Here is a 13,419-nt window from a genome sequence, read left to right as displayed (position 1 = left end):
AACAATAAGAACAAATGACTAGCAGATACTCACTTTAGCTGGCAAAATATAATTTTCTTCACGATGGATCTTGCTGCTCTAGCAGACCAAGTCTGTGGCATGTAAAGATACCACATCCACCCCTGCAAAAGCATCAGAAATTAACACAAAATGAAACAGCCAACAGCAATTAAGTTTATTGTATTAATTACTTTGGCCCCATCATACTCTGCAAAAGCAACTGCCTATTTGTTCAGCATCTACCTCAGCATGTTTCCCCATTAGCATCAGATATAGTTAGTCTTGAATATTTGGTTTTGCTATTCACTATTTAAGAGAGGAATTTATTTTATTCTCAGAATTTAAATTCTCAAAATTTTTATTGGGACTGAAGGTGAATTCCATAATAAATTAATTAAATTGGATGCATGCTGTACTACAAGTTACAGTAGAATTTCAGTGTTTTATAATTATACTATCCCAAACCTAAAGCAAATAATTTGGAAGCAGATGTTACTACAGGTTAGTGCAGTCTGTCAGTCAAGGTTATTATGTATGTTTTATTTATGCTTTCTGGTATTAAAAACATTTTTTTAGAACAAAACTTGCCATTCTTACTGGGATTGTTTAGTCTGTTGGTGTATGGTTTTAAGTGAATTTTACACCCTAAATCCACTATTAGTATCTAATTACATGGGGCTGCCTTGTTTGACCTCGGCTTTTTGTTCTTGTTACCTCTTCCAGTAGGGTGGTCTTCAGCTGACATACCTGAAAGGCCAGACCTCCCATTGCTGCGCTCACGGTTGGCTGTTTTCATGTATGGAAAAGGGTCAAGACTGTGTTTGGTTACTGGTGAGAGTAACCAGAAAACTATAAAATACTTTTGTAAATTGGCACACAGTTGAAATTAAACAGACTGTGGCAAAGGGATATAGTTTTTGGTAACACTTTTTAGAAACATGGGTTAATTTTCATTCAGGAAAAGTTTTGAGTTTTGTTGGTTTTCAATCTCACACCATTGCAGGCTTCTAAGTGAAAGATAATGAGTTACTTCCACAAAAGAGCATTGCAGCTCTGTTTACCATTTCACGCTAATTTCACATTACATGTGTAAACAATTTTAAAAAATCCATGGCTTTGGCAAATGTTCATGTAAAGCTTTATTAACAAAATATTGTTATTCATATGCTAGTATTTTTTTGTATGCTAATATTTTGTTGCTCCTTTTAATGTCTCCCTCACAGTATGGGCTACACAAATACATCAAATATAGGTGTGAACCCTAGCACAGTAAGCTTTCCTGAACACAAAATAAAGATGCTACAGGTGGGCCATGAGCATCAGGTATAAATAAAGACATCAAAGAATTTATTTGTCACATCTTAGAAATTAATGACTTGCTAACAAAACCCTGTGAGAGGTGGTGCCTGGCAGACTCATCAATTTGCAGAGAGCCTTCCATTCATGGGGTAGTGTAAAAGAACAAAATTATCATTCCTCGTGGTAGCCCCTTGCTGGAAATTAGTAACTTCGTGCAAAACCCAATCTTCTGTTAGTAATTATTCGTAAACTGCTGCAAGCTTATAAAATTATTACTTTATTCTAAATAATAAATGTTACGTGAAGATGCAGGATTTGATTTCTTTTGATCTTTGTAGAAAACTACTGCATAATCAAAGCTGTTCTCAAACGTAACTGTGACCCTGATTTCCTTGTCTCAAATATAGCTTAAGAAAGAAACCTACTACTTGGATATTGCTAGCAGCAGAAAAAATTCAAAAGAAGTGGGCATGTTAAAACATTAGAAGGTCAGAGGATGAGGGCAATCCAGAGAACCCTTTGCATTAGTCTTCAATTCTCAGCAATGGAAAAGTCCTATCCTAAAACAATCCTGTGCATGTAATAAAAATGAGGTGTTAAACAGAGTTGATAAATTGAATCCCTCCACCATGAGGGCAGTTTGAAACATGGAATTCAAGGTACCACAGGAAACTTCTGTTCAGTTCCTCCAAATACTTTATGTCAACAACTAAACAGCCTCCCGTCAAAAGCACAATTAAATAATCCTTCTCATTGTAACAAGGTTGTTATAACAATATATTAGTACTTGGGAGCTCTTAGACAACAGAGTGATAAATCAGAAACGGAAAAGTTAAAAATGGTTATAGAAACCAAGTATGTGAGGTGCTGCAAAATACACATATGCTACCTATTACCAAAACTGAGTAGAGTGAAGAACATAGGTAATAGCATATTTAGCTTTGAGATTGGAGAAGACAGGGGAAATCCTAAGAACTACAAACACATAAAACCAGCATTATGTAAATGAGTTAAACTAGCAGGCAAAATAAGAATGTCTTAAGTTAAAACTGTGTCTCTGAAAGATATATCCATTCTTCGATAATTATCAAAAAAAATGCTATCACAAATAATCTACTTTCCAGGGTTAGGAACTAATGAGAAAATACAGGGAGAAACACTTACATACTGCTCAACTAAAAGGTAGGGTTAGTTAGATGTCCTGAAGATCAGTACAAATACTAGCATTTTATAAATTGCCTTTGTGAACAAAAAAAGGAAAACTTTTTATTTTCTATTTTTATACTTTCTGTTTTGTAATTTTTCTGTCTTGCTTTCTGTTTCTACAAATTCATGCTCATTTCAATCACAAAAACATTGAATGCATAGGAAAAATAACTAGTTAAACAATGATATAGAAAATGTATATAGGTCCAAATATTGCAGTTAGTCAGTAACAGAGAAAATAGGAGGCAAACCCATTAGAAAAAAAAAGTAATAATTTTCTAGCACGATGAGTGGACAGTATTAAAAATGCATATTTAAATAAGAAAATCTGTTGATAGGTTCATATCAGCTGTAATTTAAACACTATTACCAACTGTTCTTTGAAAACCATAGACAGGGTCAGACCAACAAGTAAGAAAATAAACTTTGGAAGGTGGCAGAACAACCTTAATGTGACTTTGTAGGTCTTAGGACACTTATATTATGATCACTTTTATCTCTAACCAGATTATAAATAAAATGAAATGAAAGATACCTAGAGAAGAGTACTCAAACTGATGGACAGTGCAAAAGATTTCCACTTAAAAGATGAGACTAAAACCAGAAAAGTTTATGGGGCAGCCATGCAGTGCTGTATCCCCTGTGAAGTTTCATTTGCCACTGTCAATACAGTGATCCCAAAGGGGAGGAATAATTCTTTTCGCTGGGATGGCTCACTGGAGCCACCAGGTGATTTTTACAAAAGAAGGCAGAGGTTAAGTAAATGTCCTTTCACATGTGAAAATATGTCCTCTTCCACTCCTTATAACACCTTATAGATCTGGATTTCAGTAAGTTTCATATCAACAGCCAGAATAGCTGCTTTCCATTGGATTGAAACTTGAACTTGATTCAAACCATCCACTCCTTTTTCGTGCCCCTCCAGACTATGTAATTCTACTTATCATCCTTTCCATCATCACCTTCTGGGATTTCCACTATCATAGAGTATTTCCGAACAGACTGATTTCAAACACTAAGGGACAATATCTAGGTCATACCTCATTTTGACATTTTTCGGGCTCTTTACAAAAACATTCGTGATTTTATTGTTTAGTACGAGTCAAGAGGGCTTGATGGTATAATAGAAGAATAGCATTTATGATAGTGTAGCCTTCTTGAATACTTTAATTACTATAGAAGTGGAAACTCAGAAACATACAGTATTATATTAATCTGCATCAAGATACTCAGTTCTGATGGGTTACAGATATACTCTGAAGCTACTACTGGGAACTCTCTGCAGAATGAGCCAATTTTGTTGGTGAATGCTCTCACCAACCCAGGTGGGCCATATGATTTCTTTCTGTTCAGAAAGTTACTATCCCTTAAGTCGTTTGAGGGAATGGAAAGCCAGAATTAATGTCTAATTATGTTTAGTTTAGCCGGAGCATGCAAAATTCTTATCTCATTTACCTACCCACATGCAGTTAATATTCCCATAAGAGACACTAAAGAGAAATTAGAGCTTTTGCGAATACCAGTCTAGAGAGTTTCACTTTACAGAAGTACTTTACAAAAACTCCTTTGTAACCACGATGGAAAAACCTAAGGATTTTTTTCAATCACATCACAGCTCACTGACTGTAAAAGTTTTTGTTTTGGTTTAGGATTTTTTTTTCCTTTTTTTTTTTTTAGTCTTTCTAGCATTGGCTATTAAGGAGTTCTCACTTTTTATCGCTTTATAAGGAAAAAACAGCTCAGTTTATCTTTTGCTTATTTTCTGGAGCCTGCAGGAAGCCTCTGCCATCCTAAAGAAAGTCATACATAACAGAGCAGCTTTAGCCCAGTAAGCCAGTCTTTCCCAATTCATCAGTCAAAGTGTTATGCAAGTGGCCCCCTAAATTGATAAATTCCCACAGTGCCTGTTGACCCAGCTGCCAAGTGCTCATGCAGCAGGTGTTGTTTTCATGACCACCCTGACAGTAATACAAACTGTTTAGCAGTTGCATTGACCTCGTAGCTATTAACATTGATACAGGCTTCACTAGGGACTAGTTTTCAAACATGACAGAATTTCTTAAGACTAGAGGTCATGAACAAGTATACCATATAAGAATAAATTTGATATGCTGCTGAGTTTAAATCTTAAAAGCCGTGAGTTTTTTCCACATTATTCCCATGTAGTAAATCTGGAGACAAGTAACGAGCTTTTGGCATCTCTCCCAGGACTAAAGGTATACTTTTTAATTTTAGAAGCTGTACCTGAAGAGATGCTATATTTATTCTATGACAAGTAGTAAATTTAGTGTATGACAAGCAGTGAAACAAAATTATTTTTTCTTGACATTTTCCCTTATAAAGGAAAAAACCCAAACAACTAATGCACAAAAAAAGCATCACTCTAATACCTAGTATCTTGTGTGCAGTTAATTGAAGCATAACGTTCTTTCCATATATTTTGTACCACAGTCAGGTTTTCTACAGCCATGTCTCTTGTTCAAATTTGAATGTCCAGGAATTTTGTCTGGGTTTTTTCTCATTTTAGTGGGAAAGTAGAGATTTTTGATATTGTGACAAAGGCACGATGAAGGAATTTTTTTCTGTTCAGTACCATTGTATTACGGCTGAATTTGACCCTCCATTTGCACTGATTTATGTATGTCTGAGTTACAGGCTAGCACATACAGCAACTAAATCACTCTGTGCATTTAACAGAACTGTGAAGAGATGCACTAAGGAAAGCATGAAATCCTAAGCAGTCCCAGTATGAGTTTTAATCTATTAAAGCATGTTAGACTTTTATATGCCTCTAAGCTAACAGTAGAGGCTACTTTCTTATACTAGCTACAGCAATGCAGCAAAAATTATTTTATGCACCATACAGTCAAGAATTCTCAGTTTGCTGCACATGTCAGTAAAGGGACCCAGTGAGGGCCCCAGCCCCCGGTACAACTTTTCCTCCATGTTCCATACATTTAGAGTTGTTATACAGTTTCATGAAAGCATGTTTTAACAAGCAAGATATACTGTACTGTACTGTATATATGAACAGCTCTTTAAGATAACTAGAATTGTACAGACCATATAAATAGTCATTATCAGCTACATTTTTGGCTGACTTTCTGCGGACCAGATAGTGCTTACTGTAAGAGTAATCAAGCTGTACCCTTTACAGCTTTACAGATTGAGGGAGACAAGGAAAAAAATTCTCTTCAGCCCACAGTGTGGCTCCATCTATTCCCCTCCATATTCTACGTCAAGAGACACAGCGAAGCACTAGTTCTATAAACAATATCATAGGCTTGTCTAAGTGCTGGAAAGATCAAGTCCCAACAGCCAGTTTCAAAACTTGTGTTATCTTTGTGAGATTTGGTTCACCTTATGCTGAGCTGGAAAATTTCCACCCCCTTTAAAGCCCTAAGAATGCAAAGTGTAAGAATTGTGGGGCAGAGACTTTCACTTGATATGTTTTGGTACCGTAAGGGCATTCCAGTCCTGAGAAAGAAGTGTGGCTTTTCCCATAGTACAACTAAGGAAAACCAGTAATTCTTCTCACACACAAGAAGGATTCTGCTGCAGCTGCATTTGTATTCCTCTTCTCCTAAGGCACTCTGCCAACCAGAATTTTTTCCATCTTTGTTTCTACTCCGCCCCACCATTAATAAATATTATCCGAGGCTGATGAGTGCGAGTTATTGATTGATGGTAGAATAAAAGGCAAGGTTATATTCGCAAGTACCAAGAGCACTAGAAAACTTTAAATCATAAAAGTGACCAGCCACGCTTGGCTAGATACAAAAAAGTATGATTTCTGCCTCCCTAATTAAACACAAATTTAAAAAGAACCATATATTCCAGCGCTATCATAGATAAATACATCTATTAATAAAATAAATCATTATCTTCACAAATAAAATACCTCTGTGACGTATGAGGTCATTCTTTGCTAAAGATATGCCACTGGAGCTCTTTCCAAGAGATGCTCCAGGAGCCTGAGGTTATGTTTCCTGCTAAACACAGTACTCCACTTATGTTTGAGTAAGAAAAAGACAAGACTCCCATTTAAAGTTACTTGAAAGAAATGGGATTTAACAGAGACAGATAAAGAAAGAATGTTGTCTCCTATGCAGTTGGCTATAAAGAAATTACCTCAAATTCAGATTCTTTTTTTTTTTTTCCAGAGGTAGGAATTAGAAGACAGACCTTTTTACTTTAAATCTGAACAAATCTCCACTGAAAATCACATGATTTTGTAGAACTGTTTCCAAAACAGCATTGCCTGGGAATCTCGAATATAATTTTTAAGTGTAGGAACTTAACCATATCATATGTAATGCACTCATTACTACAGAACGGAGTTCCTTACAGGTCAAAAAAAAAAGATTATGTATTATATTTTAAAAACAGCCATGGAAATATGTAAACACAAAACCTGAAAGGGTTTCAAATATGCTGCACAAAAGGGGTCAAAACATGTTTCAAAGACCTTAAGTAATACAGGACCTTAAAACTTAAATCTGATTCTCAGAAGCGCTTTTGAAATCAGAACTTGGTGCTACACTAAAGATGCATCTACACCTTATTTCTGTCCTTAACATCTTCGAGGAACTTCTACATGGATGTTTAAATAATCATGGTAGCAATTAAGACTGAGCAGAGAAAGTGCTATGGTGAAACAAACCAGTAAGCCTGTACTCTATTACTTTGTTTCAAAGAAAAATGCAAGAAACCCTGTAATGTACCATTAACAAGCTGCATGCCAAAACAGGGAGGGGGTGAATTGTAAGCCCAGTCAGCTAGTGAGGGACTTCTATGACATTAGGTATGAGTGCTTATTTTTCTTAAAAATTATTTTTACCCTATATAATATTACTTTGAATGGCCCCATTGTGCATATGTTTTAAAAATCCTACTAGAACATGGGCTTCATTGATATCTTAGAAGCGATGAGTTCAACTAGTTAATTTTATTTTCTTTAGCATAATCTTTTTTCTTGATATTTCTTCTGATGTTGAAATAGGAGATAAACAAGAATGCCCAATTGTCCTCCTCTTTTTTTCTGTCACTGTTTTCTGCACCTCCATGACACCCCTTCTTTCTCAGACTCCAAAGACCATCCTTTTCTCCACATAGGAGTATCAATCTAGGATTTTAATATTTGACAGCGTAATCAGTGCATAAGTTGCTATTCCAGCTATTTACATATCATTAGGGGTCTAATACTGATGTCAGTATGATGAACAATGTTATTTTCTGTTCTATTTTACCTCATACAATTTTGGTTTTGTCTGTTTGGATTCTAACTGGACACTTAGCCAAAGTTTCTCTGAGCTCTCCACAAAACCATTAGAATCCTTGTGCTGGAAATTTCAAGCTTAGGAATGCATGGCAGTAGTTCAAATTATTTCCTAGAGAATGAATCATTTTGTATTTGTTACTGACTAACTTAATTTGCCATGATGCTCCCATTCAATTACATGTTTATATCTCTTGGGAGATCCTGACATTCTTTTCTAAACTCATTTCTGTGCAATCAAACCTATAGCAGAGACAAAGCATGGTATCTCTACTGGGAACCTGTAGCCTTGTGATGATCCGATCAGTCTCTAGCTGCTGAACTCAGACAGCAAATAAAATGAGTGGCCAGCATGATGACATACAGCTAAAATAAGAAAAAAAAACAAAAACAAAAACAAAAACAAAACAACAAGCATCTAAAAAAGCATTGGAAGTCATATCAACAGTTAGGGCACACCTAAGTTAAAACACCTAAGTGTTTTACACACAACACTATAGAAGGAACACTGCAGTTGTAAATAAGAAAGGCTACAGGACATGGAAAATACTTTGTAGAGACTGACAGAAAAAAATGCATTACATAAGACTCAACACCAAGAAGCCCAACAAAAAAACAGTATCAGAAATATTTTAAGTCAGCTGAACTAGAATATCCTTCATGCACACATTTCACAGAATCCCCCACAGAATGTCTGGGGCTGGAAGGAATCTCTGGAGGGCACCTGGTCCAATCCCCCTGCTCAGGCAGTGCCACCTCCCAGGACCACATCCAAATGGCTTCTGAATGTCTCCAAGGATTGAGACTCCACAACTTCTCTGAGCAACCTGTGCCAGTTCTTGGTCACCCTCATAGTGAAAGAGTCTTTCCTGATTTTCAGATGCTTAAATAAGCATCCAGAACGCATAATACAAATATGATTTCATGAAAATATGTAAATAAAAAATCTGCCATATCAAATTGAATTTGTAGACAGAGGTAATACTTACGCAAAATTATTATGTGTGTCATAATGTGTGACATAAAACTTGCTGTTCAGATTATTGTTCCCAGCATACAATAGGAAATACAAATCACCTAGAAAAGCAAAAAGACACCATCAGATTCTGGACTGAGTTATATGACTATTTGTGCTTTCTGAAGAAAAGCCACACAATAAGTAGAAATTAGCATGTCTAATAATGATAGTATCTAGAGATATATGCTGTCTGTGATATATTCTTCAGCAAGCTGGTTTTGTCAGGTTCAAGCTTCAAGAATTCTCAAGGACTATTATTTAATCTTGTAGAAGATCTCTGAAGGCAGTTATGTGAAAGAATAGCAAATCACACTGCAGTTTTCTGTAATGTAACATATCCTCTCTATGTTTATTGGTGTTTTTGAGAAAAAAAGCAATCCTCTTAGAATACAGATTTCTCCCACTAACAATACTGTAAAAGAGAATCAGGCCTTTAGTGAAAAAAACAGTTTTTCTCCTTGACCCTGACTTTTAACTATCTGCTTGGTTTGTATATTTTCATTCAGGCCTTTAGTCCCTGAAGAATGCAAAAGAACAGCTCAATCTGCACAGACACTGACATCTGAATGCTCAAGGCATTGTCGGAACGGGCACTGCACTCCCACAGGAAAATGCTGCTGTAATCAAGGCTGGGAAGGAGAGTTCTGCAGAACTGGTTTGTATACAGATTTATAGCAACAAGTGAAAAAAGCAGTGACATGTCATAATTTGCTTTTAATTATTTGCTCAGAGAAATTCTCAATATATGTCATTCACCCTCAGTTCTAAGACAACATTGAAGAAATACTGAACCCATGAGTTGTAGGAGAACAAGTCTTTAGATGAGCGCAACAGTTAAAACATCTAATGAAATATGAGCCATTACAGAATGCAATCAATAGCATAAATAGACAACAGTATTCTTATTTTTTCACCAAAATTGTAAAAGGAAAGGAAATGCAATCAATACATGCTCCATGTTTGGATATTCAGTTGCCACCTGCAGTGTTACTGTCAGTGTCAAATAGGAGTACCTCGTCAGGAAAGACGATAAATCAGACCTGCAGATCACTACTGCATATTTTGCAGTTCTTTAATTTAATGCAAATACTTCAGTTTTGGTACATTCTTACTTCTGATCCTATAAAATAAAATGGCTCCCATTTGTTAAGGAGAATTCTACGTACAACTTACCGCAAAGCAGCTAATAATCAGAACGTTATTGTAACCCATTATTAATCAAGGTGCTTTTATTAAGTCCTATATTGTTGCCATAGCATATCTTTTAAAGGTCACTTGAAAAAGTGACTGTGATCAAACTAGATGTTGGGTATGCCGCCAAAGGGGTGAGATAAATGAACCTGGAATGCCCCAGCTGTGCTATCACTGTCTCACAGAGGCTGTGGTTATGTCTGAGCTGTATAACTGGCCTACGCGGATCTTCCAGAGCAAGCCTGGGTACCAGGAGGTGTTACTAGTGCATCGGCAGAGCCTTCTGACCGAGTGTATTTGCTCAGAGAGTGTGACTAGATGGCTATACAAAGAGATAAGGTTAATGTAATTACAGTAGAATTCAAAAGAGGAAAAGAATCACAGAGTAAGACAAAGCAAGGATCATACGATGGGCCAGGAATAATCCATGTTGGAAGGGCGCTCCGGAAGGCTGCAAGGTCCTTATAGCCTGGACTGTAAAGTTCAGCAGCCTCCGGGTGTTTAGTGATGAGCAGGAGTGACTTCATTTGGAATGAAATAAAATGAATAAAACCACTAATGATGTATCTTATTGGCAAGATTCACGAGCTGACCATCATACAGCAACAAAAGCAGGTTGGAGAAATGGATGAAGTAATCTGGCCAAACAGCCTTACTGCTTTTATCCTCATCTCTCAGTCAGGTATTTCCTACATGTAGAGAATACAGCCCTTGTCCAAGTCGAACTTAAAGTAAAAAAAGTCTCCAGTGTGAACAGAAATGGGTCTTGAATAATCTGTTTTGTTTAAAAAATTACAGCTCTGTGATAGATGATTTGACAGATGCAATCTACAAGAAAGCTACACAGAAAATATGGAGGCTAAGGAACTTTCTTCCCTGTATGCCACACAGCACCTAACAGAGATGTTCTAGGTTGGACCTCAAGCTACTATTATAATTTAAATAAGAAAAATTACCTTATGAGGCATCAGTTTCCTCCTAGCGTAATTAAGAATCTCATAAATAAAATCAATAAACCAGTTTTTATACAGAGTATTCTAAATCTCTGTAAATAAATATTATAGCTTTATTGTAATAGATAACATTAAACAGCGAAATGTCTGCAAAAAGAAAGATACATTATATTTATCACAATGCTGTGACTCTACCTCAGAAGAAAATACTTCCACAACTAAAGTTACTGATGGTTAGTTTTGCTAACACTGGCAACAATTTAAAATAGCATCTATATGTGAAAAACTTAAGCAAGCTGATTAACCTAGAACTCCATAGGCAAATCATCAGGCACCTGTTAAAGAGACAGGGAAAAACTTTGAAACTTAACCAACTGATAAAAGCTGTCAAAACAATACTCTGGTTCTTTTTTGTCTAAAAGGAATTCAATTTTGTTCCAAGTGTAAGTGATTCAAGAGCCAAGGGAGTGCATCCCTGTGGTCACCTGCAGTCTGCTCTGCTAAGGAGAGCGCGCAGTGCAGAACCCTGCAGGTACAAAGGAGTTTACCCGAGTTTCGGTACTTGCTAGCTCGGAGGTGGCCAGGTGCTAAAATGTCTCGCCAACTTCAGGACTTTTTTGGGTTGCCAGCATAAGAAATGGGACGAGGTAGACCACCACTGTTTAAAGATCTAGATGTGCTGTATGTCTTGTTTTCAAATGATAAGACATGTGGAGCCTAAAGTCTTTTGAAATGGGTCTTGCACGCACTCCAAAATCAAGCATGAATATGGGAATTGGACATTTTCAAAAATCTGCTACTTCACTTTCACCGTCTGTCCTGGGTGACATCCTCTCAGGCATATGAAATTACTTCATCCCCTTAATATTCTAAAACTTTAAAAAATATGGTTTTAAAACTTCTAATATTTCATCCTTTCTATTTTGTTGTTAATTATGTGCTTTATCATTATAAGTTTAGAAAAGCTCTTAATGAATGTGTACTTTATCTTTTCAGTTTGTGATGTTGTAAACAAATTAGAAAATCGCTGTTTTTTTTTACCCACAGCAAAATGTGACCCAGCCTGTCGACATGGAGGTGTCTGTGTAAGGCCTAATAAATGCTTATGTAAAAAAGGCTATCTCGGCCCCCAGTGTGAACAAGTGGATAGAAACATCCGAAGAGTGACAAGGGCAGGTATTCTTGATCAGATCCTAGACATGACATCCTATTTGCTGGATCTAACCAGCTATATTGTATAGTTTCTGGGACTATTTGGAAACTACACTTTCAACGGGCATTTGTTTTGAATCCTGTCATTTTTAAAAGACTGTTATCCTGCAACAAATACCGGTGATTTGATTTACTTTATTAATTTAAGTATAATATCCACAAATGTGCAGATAAATTCTTTGTATGTGTGTAAATATTTCTGTACGTCTCCACAGATGTACCGATATCCAATACATGCACACATACACATGCACGCACTATCACAACTATGGTTTTACAGCTAGTGGAATTTTTTTTTATATTTATTTCTTCATGAGAAATAGTTTACAAAGTAATTCCACTGTTAACCAGATTTTCGTCAAAGGACTTTTGTGATGTCTTAACGGATTCTTTGACATCCCAGAAATCTCGTGTCTGTACCTATCTGATTATAGCAATAAGAGAGCAGTTTTCAAACATCACTGTATAAACTGCTGGACTTAATAAAAGCCAGTTGTAACAGTTTCTAAGGTGAACTGAACCACATCATGAGAAAATATTTCAGAACTCCTTAATGCATTCCTATCTAGGCAATTCATTGTAAAACTGTAACCTTCACCTTCATCAATGTAACTCTATTACAGAATGTTACGCATTTCTTTATCTAGCATAAATGCAAAAATCTGGTTATCGCAGCTTAATATCAAGATTGTTTCAAGTGTTTAATAATTAAATTATATTCGCATATTTCAAAACCAGTCATCCTAGAAGGTCTGCTTTTTATCATATATTTTATTTAACAATGGGCACTGGGTTCATGTTACATATTTATATTATTTTATTTTATTTTTATAATATAGACATCACCTAGATGAGACAGCTTTACCATGTCCTGTAAAATACTAAAGTTACATTTTTCACCAACTTAATTGGAAAGACGGGGAAAGAGAGAGCAAACACACTCTTTAATGTGTTGTGGATCTAATCTAGAAATGTATCCTTGTGTCAACTTGTATTCATTTACGACGGATGAAAAAAACAACCGCCAACCAATAATAATAAAATTCCAGCATATGTTAAAAGTGTTCATAAAGTGATTTTCACTGTAACAGGACAGGACAGATTTTACACGAGTAGACTGCTGCCGATTTCACACTGAGCAGAACGTCCCTGGACGAGAGCTCGCGTGAGCACGCCTTGGCTGTGTAAGATGTCACTTGTACAAAACGTATAACGATTCTCGCCAAATGCGGTTCTAAATGTAAATGTTCTTGAAGAGCTAA

The 13,419-nt window shown here is 36.2% G+C and overlaps 1 protein-coding gene across 1 annotated transcript in view; it reads left to right on the top strand.

Moving 5' to 3' along the window:
- The window catches only part of LOC104364419 (hedgehog interacting protein), a 74,654-nt gene extending 61,436 nt beyond the window's left edge, over window positions 1-13,218 (top strand). The window contains exons 12-13 of the mRNA XM_042796931.1: window positions 9,308-9,456; window positions 11,993-13,218. Of these exons, the coding sequence (XP_042652865.1) occupies window positions 9,308-9,456; window positions 11,993-12,186 (343 nt within the window). The 3' untranslated portion in view covers window positions 12,187-13,218. The remainder of the gene's footprint in view (window positions 1-9,307; window positions 9,457-11,992) is intronic.
- The last annotated feature ends 201 nt before the right edge of the window (window positions 13,219-13,419 follow it).

Source organism: Tyto alba, unplaced genomic scaffold, assembly GCF_018691265.1.
Source record: "Tyto alba isolate M040663 unplaced genomic scaffold, T.alba_DEE_v4.0 Super-Scaffold_23, whole genome shotgun sequence".
In the NCBI taxonomy this organism is placed as follows: domain Eukaryota; kingdom Metazoa; phylum Chordata; class Aves; order Strigiformes; family Tytonidae; genus Tyto; species Tyto alba.
Note: the sequence above shows the minus strand (reverse complement) of the source record. Positions and strands in the feature narration are given on the sequence as shown.